We start from the raw sequence: 21,723 nt of genomic DNA on the forward strand, positions 1-21,723 counted from the left end.
GAATTGGCGAAATATTCCCCAGACCTGAGATCACGAAAATAATTACCGATAGCGGCTCCTCCTTGCTTTTTCTCCTCAAGGATGGCCGCCAGGTCTCTCTGCCTTCTGTCAGCTCTCGCTCGACTACAAGCGTCTCCAGGATCCATGCTCCTCATGCGCAGCAGCTGATTGGCTTTCTTGATCTTCTGGCTATACTGCCGTGCCATCAAAAAGACACGACTTTTGGTTTTGTCCATCAGCTCCAGCGGAAAGTCGACCGACTGGCCCAGCAGGAGTGAGGAAGAGGCCAGAGGCGAGTCCAGACCGGCGAGTTGCCCCGGGAACAAACTGTGGATGTCCTTGATGGCGTTCTCTCTCTGCGCTGGGATTTTTGGCGGAAGTTCCACGAGGTCGTCGTCTTCTAGCCGGAAGCTACCGCTGCTGAGGCGGGCCAGTCTGTTGCGCATGCTCTTCACCGTGCCCGGCGGGGGTTCCGGCACCACTGTGGAAACGGGACTCGGACTTTCGTTTTCGGTGGTTCCGTCACTTTGGAGGTCGGGGAAGTTGATGAGCGGGATGTTGAAGGATTGCGATGAGCGCACCGTAGGGGGTTTCGCTTGTTGCGCTGTCTTGGTCGGATGGCCGGCTCCGGGAAGCTTTTTTGCGGGACTGCTTTTGGCTGAGCATGGCCGCTTGGCCGACTCACTGGCACTCACGGGGAAGGCGGCGGGCAGTCGGTCTGCTTTCTTCTCATTGCTCCGGATGTAGTTCTCCAAGTCACTCCAGAGCTCATCGACGTGCTCGGACATTCCATCGCCTTTCTGCGAGTGTTGGGAGGCCAGCGAAGCGGATGACGACGAGTACTCCGGCTCGGAGGAACACGGGGCAGGATGGAGGCTCTCCTGGGAGGCCGACTCCGGAAAGCTACAAGTTAAGTCTTGCTCCGAAATGTTTTTGTGACCGACGTTGAGTCGCTGCACATCTATCGACGGAGGATCCCGAAAACAAATCGTGTCATAGATGTTCTCCTCGACTATTTGGAGCTCAGAAGTCTCAGCCGTTTTTCCGTCTTGGGGGGAGGACTGAATGTCAGATTTCATGAGAGGCTCTGAGATGCCCGAAGCGTCTGGAAAATTCGGTGCAAGTCTCCCGGACGCCTGCGCATCGGAAGAAGCTTCTTTCCGTGCTTGGCTTTCAGCCGAATCTCTTCTAATCAGCCCCATTCTCTTGAGGTCGTCGTAGCTGATGTTGTCGTACACGTTCTCGATGTCATCCATCGTCAGCCGCTCAGCCGATGACGATCCCGATATGTCATTGCTGGAGGACTCAGTGTGAATCACCTCCAAGTTGCGAGCGGCCTGGCCGTCATCTGGACTTTCGCGAGCCTCCGTGGCGTTCTCGCCGACGCTGCTCGCCCTTCGCAGAACCCCGCCGCCGTCGGACGACGGTTCGACCCGCCCGGAGGGGAGCTGCTCCACGTGCCAGCTGCAAGGCCGCACCGTCCTCGGAGACGGGGGGGCCTCCGATCTCTCAGCGGGCAAGTCCGGTTCGGGTCCGCCGGGCTCGGTGGGGACGAACATCTGGTAGATGTCGTCGTCGTCGTCGTCGTCGGGGTGCACCGTTCGCTGTCTGGTGGGGAACATGGCCCTGCGAGCGCGGTGGTCCGCCCAGATGTTTCGAACGGAATGATCGTTATCCGTCACAACTACGGATGGGACGGGAGACTCCGGAGGTTCTTCGGTCACACGAGCGGTCCTGCGCAGCGGCGGGTGGTGACTTCCGTCCCTTACGAGGGATTCTCTGGCTCTCTGAATGAACGGACAAAACGATTGAAACAAGAATCCCGCCGAGGGGCCGAGTCAATCGTTTCTGAAGATTCCCCCCACCTGAAGATCGGAAGCGCTCATGTTGAAGGTTTTCCACTGCTCGATGCTGTCCACCGACGCTTGAGGGTTCAGCCTCTTCCGGCTGCTTTTGCCCGGAACTCGCAACCTCTTTCCGCCACTCTGCAGGCGGAGTCGCAACATTTCGTGTCGGCTCCAAGAAAATGTCGGATGGAGTCAAAAGCAAAAGTTGCGTTCATCATACCCGCACGCCGTCGTCCTCGTCGTCAGCGTCCCGTTGGTGCGGCTCCTCCCCTTCCTCTCGATCGCTGTGGTCGGCGGGGTCCAAAGACTCCTGCGATTGGTTGATGAGACTGCGGCTGCGGCCGATTGTGCCCAGAGCCAGCTGGGACATGGGAGAGAGCAGGCTCGCGCCCAGACTTGTTCGCTGGGGTGAAGGAAATTCAAAAAGGGTTATTCCTCGTCACGCAATCGTCACGTCTCGTGTGCATCATCTCTGACCAACCTTTTCTCCGTCGCTGTTGGCTGCATTCTGCTGGGCATTTTTCAGTAATTTCGAGAGCGGTTCTGAGGAGACCAATTAAAGAGTGAGAATTATTCATTTTTTTTTCCATCAGGTTTAATGACACTAAATGACACACTCACCTTTTCGGCGTCCTCTGCGAGGAGTGGGGCCTTCTTTGGTCTGTGGGGAATCCTTCTTGTCACTGTCAGGACTGTAGTGAAATCCAGGATGGTCTGAAAAAAAAAAAAACAAATATGGCACATGAATTGACAAAATATCACGTGACAATATGAAATAAAAAGATATTTTAAACGGCACTTACGCATCGCATCCATCTCCAGGATGGCTTGTTTGGCCTAGAAAGGATGAAATGGAACAGGTTACACAGTTATAATCTCGGCCACTAGATGGCACTATAATCACAACTTTGCAACCGGAGCAGAAAATGCAAACAACTTTTAGTAAGGAACCTCGAAGATAAAATGGATTATGGTGGATTGGAAATGAATGACTGCTTTATTTTAGGATGTCGCAAATGAAAGCCACGAGGTGCGGTCGCTGAGCAAAAAAAAAAAAAAAAGCGAAGCCGTCTGCAGACGAGCTGTCCTCACCTTGGCAGGGATTTTGGCAGGGTGATTTTCAAGTATGAGTCTCTTGAGGTGTAAGATCCACATGCGCTTATCTTGCTGAGACTTGGCCTGCGGGCAGCATCAAACATCAGAGAAGATAATAGCACTCATGCACAGCAGCTGAGATATGTTTGGGATAAAGTCCCCCCCCCCCCAAAAAAAACGGAGCTGTGCTTTCTTACACAACACGGATGAACATTTTGTTTGAGTGCAAAACAGGCGTTGCGTAAGAAAAACAGTTTGTAACGACACGCCTATGCCAAACGTTGTCAATTGTGCATTTGTGTAAAGTGATGGTTACCTGGACAGTGTGCTGTAATTTGGGATTCTTGTAGTGAAACACGCTGAAGCTCAGCGGCTCTTTCGGGATGACTTCCACCAGCATTAGGTTGCAGCACTGCAATAAGACATGGCGTAAAACACACCACTCCGAAAGCGTCACACGACGACACCGGCGACCGACCAGGATGTGAGCCTTGTACGTGAACGTTTCTTCCCGTTTCTTGGTGATGAGCAGAAGCTTGTCGAACAGGAAGAGCGTCCTCTCGTTCTTGGCTCGCTGCAGTCGAAACGTTCCCTCGAGGACCAGCTCGCCGTAGCCGATCAGATCGGGGCCTTTCCAGTTGGTCAGCAAGCTCTGGATTTCCTGCAAGGAAAACAGCAAACAAAAATCTGGAACCCGGAAGGAAGCGACACTGAATCCACGCAACAAATGCGACACGATTGCAAGGATTGTAACGCGACCCAAAAGCGACCCGCGTGTGCATTCCTGAATCCAATTGACGATTCTGGCTTCCAGCTGATCGAAGAAACAAGCTTCCCTTTTATGTGCCCGTCTTACGCAAGGCCGTCATGAGCTCAGTGAAAAAGTGCGGAGGATCGGCGCTTTGGCTCAGTCCAACCCACAGTTGACATTCATTCATTTCAACAGAACCCCGGCGACAAACGATGGAAGCATCTTTGTTTCCTCTACCTGCAACCTCACAGCATGCTCGTGCTTCCTCTTCATGTCGTTGATGTGCCAAGCCACTCTCTGCATGGTTTCGATGGCTTCCTGCACAACCTCATACGTCTCGGTGTCCTTCTCCATATGGTTGGCGATCTCCTACAAAGGCACGCAAACACGTTTGTCCATTGGACATCCTCTTCTATTTACAGCACGGCACGCACCCACGGGAGCACTCGCACCGCGTACCATATGTCTCAACATTTGGCGGTGAGAAGGCGCCCAATCAGAAAGCCCGCTTTTGTCGCGTTAACGTCGACAGATTTTGTGGCACGCACGTGCGGCCAAATGCATTTTAACCACCAAGGGGGAAAGTGGGAAACGGCACGCGGGACGTACGTGAAGCAGCAGATGGTACTTGAGGATCCTCTGCACCGGCTTCAGCAGGTACGAGCCCAGGGGCAAGGAGTGGCGCAGAGATTCTTGGCGTTCGCGGAAAAACTTGGCCAACGCCTTGTTCCTCATGCACTCGGTGAGCACAGCCACCGACCTGCCGAGTCATAACAGCTGTTATGGAGGCAACTGTCATTTGGCAGCAGTTATTACCCAGTTATTACAACTGCATTGCAATAAAAAAAACATTGATGGAGTGAGGACCGAGGTTGTACAACTTGTAGGTAAGATGAAGGTCGCCGCAGAATGAAATGCAAAAAAAAATGCATTTAAAAAAAAAAAAAAAACACCAGATCTAAACCCAATAGAGCATGCATTTTAGACGGAAGGGAGAAAGCCAATAAAGGTCTGGGAAAGTATTTCAAAAGCAGATCAAGCTTGATGTCGTGTTTGCAAATAAGAGTTACGACACCGAATATTAAACGTGATTGACCAAGTTGATTTCAAAGTATCGGTTTATATACTTTTGCCCACTTGACAAGTGGGCGGTTTCAAACAAAACGCCGCTCTGTCCTGAGTTGAGTGATAGACCGATTATTTGCCGGGCCGATATTTGGCATTTTGCAACTTTCAAGGCCGATAAATTAAAAGCGGGTTAATTTTGGCTCGCTGCAGCTCTCTCTCGCTCTCTCTCGGCCTCCATGACGACTACAATCGGTATCGGTCCTGAAAAAAGCATATCGATCTATCACTATTAAACACATCTATATGTAAATGCTATGAAATAAAAAGAGAACTTTTTGGTGTTTCATCTTTTGATTGGAAGCCCTAATGTGAAAAAAAAAACCTCGCGAATGCAAATGAAAAGACAAGCAATTCACCACTGGTGCTGCTGTAAAAGACCTCCATGCGTAGCCCAAAACGTCATTCTGTTTGTCCGCAAGCATTTCTGCATGTCTAAATTCCAGCGTACAGTCTCCACATTGTTCTTGGGAGGAAACCCGACCTCGGAGGCCGGCATGACCTCGATCCATCTGCAGTCGAGTGAGCGTCTCGCATACGTTTGCGACTTCTTGTCCCGTGTGACCTCAACCGGGCTCGCCGGCGCACGGGGAAAGGCCCGTGTCCCCAAAAAAAGTTGACAGAAGCCACACAATGAGACATCATAAGTTTGTTTGCCGTTTGCGAGTCTTCCCGTAAAGCGTGAGAAACGGTATCCCGAGGGCAAGGTGTGTTGGTCGTGTATCTAGTCATGAAGGTCGGCCTCACGTTTCAAACTAAGCCCTATCGCACATTGTCACGTCACTCCCATCGGACCACCCAACCGCAGAAGAATAAAACATTACAAGAAGTCGCTCTGAGAAGATGACAACGATATAATACCCCCTTCTGTCATCAACGTGCCCGAGAAGTCTGTCAATAAAAGAATTTGAAAAAAAAAAACAAAAAAACAACAAGGAGGGCGGGACGGCTGAACGACCCCGAGGCGCAACTGCAAGCAGACAATTTGACTCCTTTTTTTTATTTTATTTATTTTATTTTTTTATTTATTTAAAAAAAAATATATATATTTTTTTCTAGCCAATCAACGATGTTTATTATTATTAAGCATTTCTAGGAAAACAATTTCCACACACAAACAAACCGGAGCTTGACGTGTATCCCCGTATGACCTTCAACCTTCGAGGTTCGACTATTACACAGTAATAACACAGACCAAAGTCTTACCTCGGGTAATTGGTGCAGTACTGCGTGTAGATGTGGAATTCTTCACTCTGAAATTAAAAAAGGCAAAATTAGACGACACACGTGAGTCACCGGAAACCAACGTGGCTTCGTTCTACTTAAATGGAGACTTACTAATGAAATAATTTCAGGTCTATCGGCTTGTCTGCGTATTTTTACTCATCAACCTGTACTTAAAAAAATATGAGCGAGGCACTTCATGCACCAAAACGCGGACGGTTCGTTTAAATCAGCCAAAAGTGCTGAGATTAAAAAGCCCTCCATTCAACTTGTCCGCCCCCTTAATTGAGACCTCGCTGCCATCGCATGCCGCCTCCGAGAACATCAAACGCACGTGAGACAGCGTTGACTTCATCGAAAAGCCGCCGTAAAGCCTTTTCCTGGCAACTCATCTGAATATTGTGTGACCTCATCACTTTTTGGTGTTAGAAAAATCACCGTGTGGTGACGAAAACGACCAAGCAAGTTCTACGGAATATTACGCCACGACCATTTGTGGTGAAATGAGGTGACCTGAAATTGGTTACTCATCATGACAGTTTTTGACCTGATTCCCAAAGCATCATTATAATACACCTCAAAAGTGTAAATTAACACCAGGGGGGGGGTCACAAACACAAGAAGATGATCAGATATCACCAAACAGCATTGTGGACATAAAGAGTGACGTCTTATTTTATTTTTTGTCTTCGCAGAGAACTGCGCATTCATTTTAAAGTCCTCAAGCCAATAATTGAGCAGCCGGAGGTGCTGCTTGGGAAAAGGAACTAAATTGAAGAGTAGAGGTCTCCTTCTCGTCTCCAGTAGTCTGCTACCACAGACCGGGTTTAAACGCAACCAGATGTGTGTTGGCCATTTTGTTTTGTTTTTTTGATGGCGCACACAACGCTAATACACACTTGCTGAACTTTACCACAGGACATATAAACATTTTGATAGAGTACTAATTTGTGTGGCGCATATGTATGGGAAAATGCTTTTTTTTTTTTTTTTTAACCTAAAGACATGGCCAAAAATTACTAATGTCAAACCAGTACAGATTTTCACTAGGTCCGTGCACAAAGCTGAAGATTACTGATCTGGGATTGCCACGGCTACAATTGAGACATTTGTCTTATTTAAAAAAAAACAAAAAAAAAACATGACTCCATATGCCAAAATAATTAGAAAGTAGTAGTAAGAAAGCACAAACAAATAAAGAGACGGTCAGACAAGCCAGGAAATAAATATTACAACATGTCTTGAACAAGTTTGGACAACAATCCGCGCACAACTTGGATCGCTAGCAATAGCGCTAACACAACGGGGGCCCCCCTCGCTGGTCCACTCGCTCACTGTGACAAATGATTATCGGCGGGGGGAGGGGGGAGGGGTTGCCATAGTAGTAAGAAACAATGAACAAATAAAAGACACGGTCAGACAAGCCAGTGAACATGACGATATTTACAACAACGACAAACTCTGAGCGTTAGCACTAGCGCTAGCACAAGTTGTCCCGGCTGGTCCACAAAACTCGCGATAGAAAGCAGCAAACTTGGCTTGCCCTTGCAATAACAGCACAGTTTTCTCTTTAATTAAATAAATAAATAGATAAATAAAATAAATAAATAAATAAATAATAGAGGGATAGATAGATAGATCGATAAATAAATAAATAAAAAAAACTGCTGAATCGTCCAATTTCAGCGCACTTGAAATCACGGACTAACAAGCAAATAAAGTCAAAGACAACTCGTCAGACTTTTCAAAACTGTTGTGACAACTTCCAGTTATCTGAAACAACTTTTCTTGGCACGCGCTTATCTCTACTTTTGAAGCCTTAGTCACGAAGAGGTCATTTATCTTTACGGCCATCGGCTTCATTCGATGACGCGTGAGCAACTTCTAAAGAAATAAATGTGCTGAGATGAAATTATTTTTCTAAAGTCGTTAGACAAAAAAAAAAAAAAAAAAAGTGGAATGCAAACCGGGCTTATGTGGGCGCGCTTGCTTTTGTTGACGCTTCTGATGCAAGTGGTGCTGCGAGCTTGCAGTCAAAACAGGCCGTGACAACAAAAGCCCAAAACGTTTGCGGACCGAGTCGCTGAGGCAAAAGGGAAGAGGCTCGTTTCTCCAGCCACGGGCGGACTTGGTGGCTTGGCGGCGGTCGTGTGCGACGGGAAATGGCGGAATGCGGCACGATGGGACATAATCGTGCCAGATTTTATGAGAAATGTTTGGAAGACGTAAACAAAAACAGCCGAGTGCTTCAAATTCCTCGCAATGCCGTACTATTAAAATCGCAGCCACTGAAATAACTCGAACATAAATTGTCTGCTGAGCATTCGTCCAAAGTTTACGCGTGTCAAACGCTGGCGCTGGAACAGGCCACAACAAGCAACTTTAACAACGTGCCTGTTAGGGAGAAAAAAAGACTGTCTGGGGGTGGAGAAGGTGTTGAAAAGCACTCAACAGATTTCAGCCAAGGCTGCACAAGCCAAATTTGGATTAGTGTCAAATTATACGCCTTATTAGATACACACTTACTAAACCGTAAGGAGAAAACAGGGAAAATGTCGACATCACACAAGACATTATGCGTCGAATAATTCACTTCTAATAAGATTTTTTTTTTTTTTTAAAGCAATTTATGCGGAGGATATGTAAGATTTGAACACAAAAGGTGCAATGACGTGGTCAGAAAAGTTATCTATAATCAGTCACTCGCATATATTCTTGATCCTCTGCAAAAAACAATTAATTTGCAAATGCATGACTGGGTTATACTGCCACCTAGTGGCCAATTTGCGCACATGAGAAGACATGTATTTATTGATTGATTTTTTTTTTCATAATTGAATGTTTCTCCAAAGTGCCACCTCAACAACAACAAAAGTTTTCCCAACCCCATTTTTTGTGATTGGAGTGTACTTCCTGGATCATCCCTCTCACTGACAAACAAAATCAAAAGTTTACCTTCGATACGAAGCATTCGGCGATGGCCACGGGGTCGGCGTTGCACTTTTCCAGGTCGTGAAGCAAATCCCTGAAAACAATCGATTTACACGTCTGGGAATTGTTCTCTTACGGCACAAACACACACATTGAATCGCAAAACGCTTTGGTTTATTGTTTCGGACCATTGTATTGGACTTGACAAGTCACACCGGGGAAGCGAAATTAGGACTAAGGGCAGCTGCCTTTGAGAAACTTCCTTGAATTCAAAAAGCACACAAAACCATCCCCTGGTGGTGCCGTTATTGTTTCATGACTAACGCGTGAGGTCACCGCTTTAAACAGTTTTTTACGCTTCCTTTAACTGGACCATTTCTTTTCTTTGTTATGTTTTTTTTTTTTTTTGCCGCCTGACAGCTGACAAATGACAGGGTGGCATGAAGAAGAAAAAAAAAAAAAAAAAGCATGTTTATGTCCAAAGACCACCATGATGCTCAACTGGCGCATTAAAAGGACGTTTTCGGGCGCTGTCGGAGGCGAATCAAATCAAATAAAAGTCGTACCGGTTGAAGTGGTAGATGTCCTGGATGTTGCCAAACAGAGAGCCTTTATCCTCAGAGCTCAAACCCAGTCGAGCCTGGTTGCTGATACTCTCCAAGTAGTCCTAAAGAGACAAGGAAAACGTGATTTGGGATTTCTTTTTTCTTTTTTTTTATGTGTTTGATAAAGTTGAAAACAATTTTGTGTTTTCCTTTTCGAGTTGTGGGAGGAGCCTGAATGAGTTGTCAGTCGAGTGTAATTTCCAAACGACAACATTCCGAATGGCCTTAAGTTTTCTTCGAAACGTCTCCCAACCGTGACTTTGACACAATACGTCTTTTAAAAACACATTCGGACTTCCTCGCAGAAAACAGAATCATCGATTATGCAACGTCACCCGATTCCTCATCTCTAAATTCACGCGATAAAAGTTGTCACCTTCGGTGTTAATCATCCACCTGTCCCAGTTTCACACTCAGTCATGCTTTTGCATTCGCTTCAACCTCACGCAAACCTTTATTTATTTATTTTATTTTTTTTGGGCATCCATAGAGCAGAACATTTTGGGATATTTCTGTTTTGGGGTGAAATTTCAGGATGACCAGCGTGACGGTGATTTATTTATTTATTTGTGGCATTTCATTCCCCGTCCCCGTCATTACGTTATATTTGCCGTCCCCCCCTCTCCGTAGCCTGTAATTAAAGTCAATAAAAAAATAAAGTCCATAAAAACTCTGCATCATCTGACAGGCGCCGCTTCTTTTGGGCCATTCCTCTCTTGCGCCTCTCACTCTCTCCAACGACAGATGGGTTCCTGCATTGCAACGGTTGCGACAGGCAATTTAAAAAAACAATTTTTTTATTAAAAAAAGAAAATAAAACAGTTAAGAATGCAAAAAGAATGTTTGGTTCGAACTGACCCGTGCAAGCGCACAATGTCCTGCAGCTGTTGTGTTGTTTATGACGATGCCAACAACCATCGTAACGGCGTGCCTTCAAATAAACCGCGATCATTTGAGCGTGCTTAAAGTTTGCACAAGGCCGGGAATTTTTGAACGCGGGTGGGGGAGGGACATGTCAAGATTTTGGGTTCATTATCGGAGGTTACGTGTAAGGTGATGCTCTATTAGTCGCGGGGTCGCGGAGGTGACCCGGCTTGACCTCCCCCTGGCCCCCCCCCCCCCCCTTCACTCTTGCACCTCCAGCCTCACTCAACTCAACAACGGGCATCTGAAACGCACGCACCGCTCTCAAGCGACACTCCCTGCTAAGCATCAGACGCAACATGTACTAACTTGATTCTCGCCGGAGTTAACCATTAACCGCCTCAAACGCGCACTCGCTTCCAATCCAAACACTTTACTCGGCACTGTAGTCGGAAGTCATTACTCTTGACGATTCCCAGTGTAAACATCCACATTTTCAAACTTTGAAAATGTCAAAGGTGGCTTCCAAAACTTCAAAAGGACTCACAATGTTTATTAGATGTCAGAGTGCAAAAAAAAAAAAAAAGGTTGATCGTGGATGAATGATTGGCTTTGCCGAAGTGCTGACTCATCAAAATGCTTCAACTCATTCACTGCCAGCCTGGGGAAAATGAATTGAAATTGAAATAAATTGACGACTTCTATATCCGTCAATGGCACTGAAAGAGTTCAGATGCTTTCACCCTACTCCTAGAAAAAGTTGTTTTTTTTAATGTTGCATTTAAATCATGAGAAGGGTGATAAAGGTGACTGGGCAATTTTCGAGTTTACGCAATTATGTCCATCGATCTCATGGATACCGTCAGAGGTAGTTTCAGAAGCACAAAAGGCGAACCAGCGAAACGGGGGATGTGACATTTAACACCAGAGACGGCCGTCCCCTGTCATGTTGCGTTGAAAGCAGTTGTAGCCGTCTGATATGTGGCGGGGGAGGCAACCTCGCAAGTTCCCGGCTTTGGAGGGACGATCAAAACCGGGGCACGGTTGAAAAACGCATCAAAAGGATGACATTTTTGGAAACTGTCCGATAGGAGTTTAAAACTCCGAGCAGCCATGACAGTTTGCTCGCTTTGACCACCTCAGCGCTTGCTGCGAGAGCTGAGCCCATGGGAGTCTGGGTAAATATTTGTCTTAAGCCTGTCACACCCTCTTCGCTCGCAGGAAGCAGCACGGACTCGGGGATTATTGAAGAGGGGGTGGCTTGCAATAATGCAGGCTTTGGCGACCATCGGGGGATGTTAATGTTGATACAATCAGCTCTCGCTGGAACGGCCGTTGCGATTATATTCTGACAGTGTCACGCCGGAGAATCGGCTGCCATGTGACGTGCTCGTCCAAGGGTGGGTGGTCCGTGAACGTGGTCTGCAGGCAGGAGAAGGGTGATTAACCGCAGCTCTTAAGCCCTTTTTTGTTTTCTTAACCTGCCGTAGACACTCTTATCTCGGCGCTAAACCCCTCTTCCGAGCTGTCCCTTTTGCTCACCTCCGCATCCGAAAAGGACGGAGAGGAGGAACGGGAATCAGAACTGTCACGCCGAGACTTCGATGCCTTTTACTCATCACGTCTCCCGGGACGTGGCGGTTCCTGTTCCTGTTCCTGTGTCATCCACGTGGAAAACGGACATGGGCAAAGGCTCAACCGCAACATTTAACGCCTCCATCACTTCAACCAGACGTGAAAATCACGCGTCCACATCTGTTCGACACATTTGGGCGCAGGAAAGGGAACAGCAACAACGAGGAGGGATCAAGAAAGGTGAGCCAACCATCACAGACTATCCAAACCAAAGTCGCCAAAAAGGGGGGCAAACAAGATCCATTCAGCTCCAAGCGAGACTTGGAAGGGAAAAAAAGTAGCCCATTTGTCTAAATATGTGTGTGTACAGTGTGTGTATGTGTGCACACGTTTTCAATGCGCGCCTGTTCCTGCAATACAAAGGCAGCGGTGTCGTGTAACTCAACCGAAGCCGAAGGCTGCGAGCACAGGTGACCCGATTGTCTTGCAAGTTTCTGACAGACAACAAGCGGCGGTGTGTGTGTGTGTGTGTGTGTATTTGTGTGTCACGTGTGTACATGAGACGCACAAAAACCCAATGTGTGCCCACGTGTGTTATCAGCTGATCGCCCCCCCCCCCTCCTCTCCTCCTCCCCCCACTTCAGAGCAAAGTCAACCACCTACACGACTCAAACATTTTACAAGCGTCACTTTGAACTCGAGCTACTTTGACCTCACTTAGGTTCAAACAAGTCGTTGAGAAGTTCTCCGGGTTGTACCTCGGCCATATAAATGTGAGTGTGAATGTTTGGATTTGTGCGCTTGACTGGCAAGCAGTCCAGGAGGTCCGCTGCCAAGTCAGCTGGGATGGGCTCCAGATCACCCATGATGAATGGGAACAGGATAAGCGCTAGAAAATGAACGGGATGGTTCTTGAATATTATTTATAGACACTAAGGATGAGTTCTGGATTCAACTCGACCCGCAGAGTCCAAAAGTGATGCGTCATGTTTGTGTTTCTTACTTCCACAATGCTTCTCAGGTCCTGGACGTAGGTTCTCTCGGTGTCCAGTATCTCCTGCACCACACGGTCCACGTACGTCCTGGGTCCTTGCACTTGACCGATCTGTTGTATGCCCCTGTCGAGACCCGGCTCCGGTTCTGAGTGATCCGTCGGCGTCTGTTGCGTGCCCTTCCTGCCTGGCTGCCTTCCTGTTTCCATCCCTCCATCATCTCCGGGGTCGTCCTCTCCGCATCCCAGCTGCCGGGCGGGAACCAGTTCCAAACGGATCGCCCCGGAGTCCTGGTCCGAGTTGACGGGGTTACAGTGGGGGGTGTGGACGAGGGTGGAGCGGCTGCCCAGCGAGCAGTGACTGTCCCGGGAGGAAGCGGAGGAAGAGGTGGAGCTGTAGCTGACGGGCCTTTCGGCGCTGTCCGGAGAGGAGTCCATGCTGTGGGCCGAGCAATAACGCAAGGAGGCGTGACGGAAGGCCGGGTTGCGCAGGCAGCGGGCGGGGATGTCACTGGAGCTCAGCACCGAGCCGGAGTCCGGGACTTCGGGGACAGGTGGCAACGCATCAGCCAGGTAGCTGTAGTCGTCTGAGGAGAAAAATGACAATCATTCATGTGACATATTTGGATGATCAAAAACTGGCTCATGAACGCACTCGGAAAAATCAACGTGCTTTTTGACGTCTATATCCGTCAATGGCAGCGAACGAGTTAAACGATAGAAATGTATGACGATGCAGTCGAAAGCTGAGCGCTCGCATCCCAACCCATATTGCAGTAACACGACATGCGATGCCCTTAGCGCCGCCCTCTACCTGCTAAGCGTTTGAGGCCTTCTCACATCAAAGCCAGCGAGATCACACAGTCGCCTTCCAAAAAAAAAAAAAAAAGAACCGAAACATGAAACGGGTGCGCAGCCTCAAAAGAAATCAAGCGAGCGTGCACGCGCCCTCTCTCACCTCTGGCAGCATGCATCTTTTAGATGTTTCCCTCCTCCAACACACCTGATTCAAACGACCTGCAGACAGTCGCTGGCGAGCAACCGCCACAAATTGCCACAAAACTTCTTATGGAACATTGGCAAGCCTCAAATGCAGCAAATTACGGCATTAGTGTTTCCAGAAGGCTTCAAGGTGACGTCAGCCCGAACTTAAAACGGGATATCGACATGCTTGGAGTGCATCTTTTTCTCATTTTCACCCTCTTCAGCCACGCCAAGAAAAGCGACATTGAACTGGAGCAGAACATAAAAAGTCAATTTTGCCAACAAAGCGGCAACAAAGCGAGAGGCGGGCCAAAATGTTTGCGCTCACAGGTCCTGACCCACTTTTGAAAAATTAGACATCAGACAATGATCGTGAATTGAGCGGATGAAAACACACGCACACACACACGCACACACGTAAGGGTGGGGGTGGTGGGGGGGGGGCGTTCTGATAAGCAACGCAAGTCCACAAAGCACAAAGGCCTACATTATCACCAATCGGGATATTAATGGCTAACTGGCGATTTCCTTTGCCCTTTAACAAATGCAAGCAATACACTTACTTAAACTATAGCGCGTGTGTGCGTGTGTGTGTGTGTGGGGGGGGGGGGTGTGCGCGCGCGCGTGTATATATCACCAAAACGGCTAGTTTAGCGCCAAGGAGATAAGATGGAGTTAAAAGCATAATGACCCTTTCCATTAGCCATTCTATTTAGATACAGGTGGGTAACGGCCGTGCATGCACACACGCGCATGCGCGCATACAAACGAAGCAAAGTCAGGTAAGCGACGCTAAAGCACGCGTTTCCTTTTGCATTGAAAGCCAAACATGAGTGGAGATTGCTCCATCTTGTGTTTGTCCAAGCCCTCCTTCCCACCTTCCAGCTTCATGTTTGGGACCCACCCTGCACGTTTCCCGGGTGAATTGGCCCGTGTACACATGCAGAGAAACGCACACGCACGCACACACACCCCCACCCCCACGCACACACACACAGAGTGCTAACACAAGCCAGCTTAGGTTACCTTCGCTCCACATTATGTTCAACCTGATCCATGTAAATGATCTCTAATTAGGCTGCAAAGCATGCAGGTTGGGACTGTTTCCCCTCGGTGTGCGTGTGGACGGATGGTGTGCAGGGTGTGTTCCCCACCGCACCAGAAAGCAAAAGAGAGAGAGAGGAAAAAAAACAAACAAAAAGAAAACGAGTGAATCATCATGCGCCAGCGCAACAGCCAGGCTTCAATCTCTGCTTTTCATTTAGTCGAAAAAGTTAAGGGGGGGGTTGTTGGAGTCACGCCATGAGGACAACTTTAACATCAGGCCTGTCGGGAGCCAAAGCAGCAAAAAAAATAAAATAAAATAAAAAAATCAGAGCAAAGATTAGGCAGGGCCAAACATGGATAAAAAGCGGAGTTTTGTTTTGTTTTGATGCATTCTCGCGGTTGTTATTTGGTCAAAATAAAAGCAGGCTGAGGACTGAATTCACAAAAGTCATTCTTTCAACACAAATGCAAGCTCGTAAAGTATTTCAATAGGACGGACAGCATTTTTGGTTGATGTGGCAGACAAAAACAAAGAAAAAAAATATTTATATAATCAGACAGATTAACATCGCTGAACATGCAAATTTGAAACTTCGAACCCTCAACCTGAGACAAACAAGCTAACCGCGGTCTTCTTTCGTCAAGAGTTCAACCCGGGTCACGCCACGCGTCATAAATTCAGCAGCCGACTCCGCTACTCAGACGGCAGTCAAGACTCCTCCGCAGCTTTGACACTTCACCGCTCAATTGCACACTTTATAGTCGTTCAAGTGCGCTCGTTATTCTCCGAGTGGCCGGCAAACAGCTGCGAGCACCCTTTGTCTTTTTTTTACCGCCAACCGCTTGAAGATGTTTTTGCGAGCGGCGAGATGAAAATATTAGCCGTTTAGTGTGCGTGTGTGATTTTGTAGAATGCAGCGGTGGCAAACGGTTCCTGCTTTTTTCTCCCCCGGTCATTCATTTGGCCGCCCCCCCCCGTTCTCATCATTCAAAGACTGCAGCACGCATTCCAAAAGAGGTCGGACCGTGCCGCTTCCAAGCATATACTTTACTGTGTAAAAATACACACGCGCTGCTTCGCGTATTTGCCTGCGGACCACCAAGGAGCGTTCATACGGTGAGCAGTGACGGACAATCTTGTGAGCGTACTTTTCTCACTTCCAGAGCAAACGGTCAAGCGCCGGACGTGACACATTGTCATTTGTCACGAGCTGACCGCGAAAGTACAGCGCCGCGCAGTCCAAGGACATCACTCGGCATGATATTATATGCTATGAAACAACACGCAAAAAAAAAAAAGCAAAATGAAACAAAGGGTGAATATGAGGAATGATCAAAAGCGAGCAAAAACCCTCGAGGGATGAAAATAATCCGTTCCAGGATGCTGGTAAACCACTTTTTTTTTTTTTTTTTTTACACAAAATTTCCAGAGGAAATGATGGAAAGCTGTCACATTTGTTTCGAAATACATACTACATGTGTTCAGATGATATGGGGGCGTGGCTAAAATGGCGCCACGTGACACACCTTGGAGTTGCCACTATTGCCTTCGATAGAGCGCCACGTTGTCAGCCATGAGTGTGTGTGTGTGCATCACGGGGAGTGCCTCATTGTCCGCCATGAGCGCGGGCATATAATGGGAGAGAAAGCGGACGGGCGAGTCGGGGAAAAATAAGTCCGACGTGACTGCGGAGAGGGACTCCAGGCGATTGTAGGCACTTTCGAGTACCTCGTAGTCAGCTATGAGTGCACGCAGAGAAGGCCTAAGATCAATTTGCGGGTTGGGGTGGGTGTAGAGAGTTTGACGTGGCGCTGGTCTAGCGTGCATTCTTGTTAGCTAGTAAGTGCCAGCTTGCTTGGGGCCATTTAGAGCGCCTCGTTGTAGACTGTTAGTGTATGCACGTCGTGGGGAGAAGACAGAAGAGTAAGTGGGGAAAGTAAACAGCGATGGGGTGGACAGGGGCATGGCGCTGGAGTGGACGCTTTAGAGAGCCTCATTGTGTGCCACGAGTGTGCGCACATCAAAAGGAGAACGGGGAGAGCAACAAACTTGTGTTGTTTTAATAAACAGTGGCTCTAATTTCATGCAGTGTGCATTCCACAAATGTTGAATTCAACCTTGGTGGTCATTAGATTCTCTTTCCTAGGCCAACCGAGCTCGCCGAGTAAATACCACGCGCAAGAACAGCGATCGTAATATTGCAAAAATGCCGAATATGTGCGAGAGGGAGAGGAAGAAGCCCCGAAGAATGAAAGTAGGAAGAGAAGACGTGAAGGGAAGACAAAAGGTCAAACGCCACCCACTTCCTTTTGCTTTTTTTTTTTCCCCTCCCATGTTTTCTTTCTCCCACTCGTGACAATCAAGCAATTTAGAATCCATCCTTTTTAATCGCTCTTCCGCTCTCCAAAGCGCAAATTTGATGTCAGCAGCATGACGGCCCCCGTGATAGAGACGCAGACTTGATCGCAACTGACGCTAAGGACCTTAAAGTGTCACTCAGGATTTCACAGCAGCGCACAGGCGCCGAGGCCTTCCAGAGGAGAGAGGGCAGAGGTGGGAGAGGCCAAGGGTGGGATTGTCGTCAGGAGGCGGGGCTTGCCACATGGCCCAACGTATCATCTGTCCCAACAAAGACTTGTGCTGACGAGGCAATCCGTTGCATTTATATAAAAAAAAAAAAAACAAACAAAAAAACGGTACATTTGAAATTTTCATTTTTTTGAATACACAATTTATTCTATGATTTTTTAAAAATTATATATTTCTTGCTTTTATCTGGTTTTAATTGTGATCTTAAATAATGTCTCACTTTTGCCCCAGCTGGCCCGAGTGTTGTCGAGCAGATCCTGCGACCCACTTTTGGGTCCCGACCTTCCATTTTAAAAACCACTGCCCTGACTTTGTGGAAGAGATTAATCACAAAACCCGAACTTCCACGATAATAAAAAGTTGCAGGAAAAAAACATAACTAATGCGCGACTCAAGAAACTGCTGCGGTTTTTAAAGCCTCAGCAAATTTAAAGTAAACTCACACAACATCTACTTCTATTTGGCTACAAGACTTTTTATTTATTTATTTATTAGATTTTTTTAACTTTTATTTTCTGGCAGTGAATGCTAAAGGTCAACACGCACAAGCGCAATGACTCATAAATTCCCGAGTAATCAGCTTGCACCCAACAAGTTTCACTTCAGTTTTTTTCTTTTTTTGGGTCATGCAGGTGGAAATCTGCAGCATCTCGCCCCCGGTGGAAAATGTCCCAGCGCAAACTTACACCTCCTATATTTAGGGATGGCCACCCTTTCGGGACACCCGTGCGACCCCCCCCCGTCTCATTCTGTGACATGATTGGATTTCAGCCATACCTCGCCGCTGTCGTTTTCCACACGCTTTTTGATTTGAACAAATGATTCCGAGAAGGGACGTGCCCTCCGTTTTTGACCCTTCTTCTTCACCCACTCATGCGGTCGCTTGCCTGATGTGATGTGGGAGGAGGGGGGGGGGGGGGCAAAAGGGGGTGCAAGATGTCTCCGCAAAGGATGACTGGGTGGGAGAGAGGCACGGATGGCGGGCTCGCCATTGTCTCCATCACCTCCGAACCAAATAGTTTGCCCGAAACAGTAATTATACCCCCCTCCTTCCTTGCTTTGCCATTTGTAACACCCCCCCCCCCCGCGGAGCTCTCCCGGCCCCAATGGGGCTTCGCTTAAGGCTCTAATTTGGGTCACAGGCTGCAGAATGGCATCCCAACACTCCCAGCGAGAGGAAGCTGGCGTGGATTGGCTTTCGGAGCTGGAAGATGTTCAAGTCAAAAAAAAAAAAAAGTGTTGTCATGCTTTTGATGACTACACGGGATAACGGATTGATTTTGGTCCGGCAGTCCCTCTGTCAAATTTATGATGTTTTAAAGCGTGAGACAGTGAGCTTTGCTTCCATGCACATAAAAGGAACCCCCCCCCCCATATAAGAGCAGTTTGTGGTTGTTGTCGCTATACTGTGTAAAAATAGGTTAGCGAGCATGCTATGTTGCACTCAAGCCAACATTTTCCCACAATCACTTCAACAAGGTGCCACTTATGTCCTTATTTAACATTTACAGCCATTCTTTTAAATATAACCTTCATTTACAAACTCATTGGATCGCATGAAATTTTAGATGATTTGTGAGCGCACCCCGCGATCGACTTAAAAATGCTATAGCGGCACAAATTTTAAAAAAATATATATATATACTCAGAAGACCACAATGTCTTCCAACTTTTGATGAAGCGGCTCAGCAAAAACAATCAGACTCGATTAATCGAATGAAACTCTTTCGAATGACATCGGTCACAATCTAATCAAGATTCTGGAATGGTACGAACCGACGAGAAAGCAAACGCGCTCCTTTCAGCGCCCTGTGAAAGAAAACAAGCAAAAAGGGGGGGACGTAGTTCATACGAGAGGCCGGACGCTGTGCAGCCACTTCACACACAGCTGTCAACTGAGGACCGACTATCACACGCACACGCCACCAACGAGCAACGCAGCACCATCACACACACGCTAATCATATTTGTGTGCCATGTGAGGACACCGCAAAGTCGTTTTTTTTTTGCCACCAACATTAACTCATTCACTACCAGCCGATTAAAAAAAAAAAAAAATGGATCTTTGACGTATTTAACCGTCAATGGTAGTGAATGAAAAAAACATTTTCTTTGAAATCCTCCCACAAACACGGATTATTTTTGTGCTTACCAGTCGGCATGTTGACAAATCAAAATGTTTTAAAAGATTTCACATAGTCCAAGTAGTCCAAGAAGCAGATTCCCTCATCGGACTTGTAAGCTTCCTCTCATGGTGAATCTTTTCTCCCCGGGAGCAAAAGTGTGCAGTCCGCTCCTGGAAATGTGCTCGGCTCACTTGCGCTCATACATACTCGGCGACTTGCTACTGTGTTCTTTTTAGTTCAACGCCGTTCCGAGGGGGGATCTCCGCCTCGCGCCGCTCTTCATCCTTCCCTCCTGTGGCAACACATCCACCGTACGCATGAGTGTGTCTAAAAGTATTCCCGAGTGGCTTTCCGTGCGAGTGTGTGTGTGACTGGCCTCTGCTCCTTCCCTGCTGGCTCATTCCCCGCCCCCCCACCCCGTGACTCCTCCCCACCCAGCACTCCCAAGCCGCAAATGACAAGGAGTTCTCCATTAAGTTCTCTCCGGTCTCTTCATCTTTTTCCCTCAACGTCCAAGGCTTCATGTACAATCAGACCGGAACGCTTGGGAGAGATTGCGAACTTTAAATATGGTGTGTCTGTGTGTGGGAGCGCTTGATCAATAGTCCAGCTCAAACAAACAAAAAAAAAAACCGCCTCGTTCCAAGGCCAGGGGGAAGCATTGTGTGCAAGATCAGAGAAAACTCAACCAGCACAATGAAGTGTAAGAAAAGACGCGGGAAGCCCTGATGCATCATGTGCGTGAAAAAAAACCTCACGCATCAACAACAGTCTCAAATCTTTCTCAAACTTTTTGTACAATTACCTTTAACCTCACGAGGATAACACGTGAATAAAATATTTTTTAATGTGGTAGGAAGCCAGACCACCTAGAGAGGAGCAGGTGGAGTGTTTTGGTAACCTCACCTCATTGGAGAAAAAATAAAAACATTTAATTTTAAATGAAAGGGAACAAAAGCATTCCAACAATATATTTGTCTTTGAAAACCACAGCATTTGGAAAATAAAACATTAACCAGGTTTATTCATTTAATTTTTTTCAAATTGGGCGGGCCGGATTAAAACATTTAATGGGCCACATGTTGCCCCCGGGTTGCAGTTTGCCCACACCTGATAAAAACGGATAAAAGTAGCGTCTGTATGTTAGTTAGGTGCCTTGAAAGGAGGCGGGGCCTGTTGAGAGGAGAATTCTTTCCACTATGCTAGAAGCTTAGCTAGCAAGCTAACTAGGGTGGCAAAAGCTGGACAACAGCAGCACAATCTGTGGAAAAGAAGCTTAAATGTCCCTTTAAGGGGAAGAAGAGTCTCAGGCTAAAGCGTTGACGAGGCCGGACGGTAAGAATGAGAGTCCCAGCAGCATGGGGGCACCCCCCAGCTCCCTAGCAATACAATAATCCCGCCCCCCTCGACCACTTTCGGGACCCCAAGAAGCGCGACCCCTGTTTAATGGCGTGAGGGTCCGCTGACCCACGAAGACCTGAAAGCTTCACTCCAAATCCTAAACGCCCCCCCCCTCCCCTCGAGCGTAATGAGCACCTCTAACTTTGGTCAACACACACGGCGGCGACAGTCCCAACGCTTGGCTTCAGTCAAGCGCGACCAGCTGATGACAGACAATTGCAGCGGCGGCCTCCCTTATCTGATGGCCCGCATGTGCTCTCTGAGAGGATGTCGACCCAAGTGGCACTTTGGGTTCACAGCTTCACGACAAATCGAGAACTGAACTGAGTCTCAGGCTCTGGTGTTCTAGCCGGGTTGCTATGGTGATGGCAAACTTTTCATCCCCAATGCAAAGTGTCATGGCGGGAGGATACAGCGAGCAAACGCTCGTTGCCAAATGCCAATAAGCTACTTCATTCTTCATCGCGCTGGCTTGGTGTTAACACTAAAGCGTTGCGCAGGGTTCACACACACACGCACACCCCCACACACACAGCAAAGGTGTTTTGTCAGGGGGTTGGTCCACAC

The 21,723-nt window shown here is 47.7% G+C and overlaps 1 protein-coding gene across 4 annotated transcripts in view; it reads right to left on the reverse strand.

The window, feature by feature from the left end:
• LOC148316449 (pleckstrin homology domain-containing family G member 1) overlaps positions 1-21,723 on the reverse strand; it is a 44,232-nt gene that overhangs the window by 2,481 nt on the left and 20,028 nt on the right. For 2 of the 4 annotated variants that reach the window (XM_088286636.1, XM_088286637.1), the window contains 15 exons: positions 13,021-13,595; positions 9,540-9,640; positions 8,998-9,067; positions 6,025-6,071; positions 4,303-4,453; positions 3,931-4,062; positions 3,421-3,603; positions 3,259-3,354; positions 2,940-3,026; positions 2,651-2,684; positions 2,469-2,561; positions 2,329-2,390; positions 2,068-2,250; positions 1,866-1,985; positions 47-1,787 (listed from right to left, as the gene is read on the reverse strand). In XM_088286636.1, the coding sequence (XP_088142762.1) occupies positions 47-1,787; positions 1,866-1,985; positions 2,068-2,250; positions 2,329-2,390; positions 2,469-2,561; positions 2,651-2,684; positions 2,940-3,026; positions 3,259-3,354; positions 3,421-3,603; positions 3,931-4,062; positions 4,303-4,453; positions 6,025-6,071; positions 8,998-9,067; positions 9,540-9,640; positions 13,021-13,446 (3,526 nt within the window). In that variant the 5' untranslated portion in view covers positions 13,447-13,595. Of the gene's footprint in view, positions 1-46; positions 1,788-1,865; positions 1,986-2,067; positions 2,251-2,328; positions 2,391-2,468; positions 2,562-2,650; positions 2,685-2,939; positions 3,027-3,258; positions 3,355-3,420; positions 3,604-3,930; positions 4,063-4,302; positions 4,454-6,024; positions 6,072-8,997; positions 9,068-9,539; positions 9,641-13,020; positions 13,596-19,781; positions 20,092-21,723 lie in introns of those variants that run through there. The other 2 variants (XM_088286635.1, XM_088286634.1) reach the window with 2 other exon arrangements.

Source organism: Idiotropiscis lumnitzeri, chromosome 21 (genome assembly GCF_059441095.1).
Source record: "Idiotropiscis lumnitzeri isolate Australia: NSW breed Sydney's pygmy pipehorse chromosome 21, RoL_Ilum_1.0, whole genome shotgun sequence".
Lineage (NCBI taxonomy): Eukaryota > Metazoa > Chordata > Actinopteri > Syngnathiformes > Syngnathidae > Idiotropiscis > Idiotropiscis lumnitzeri.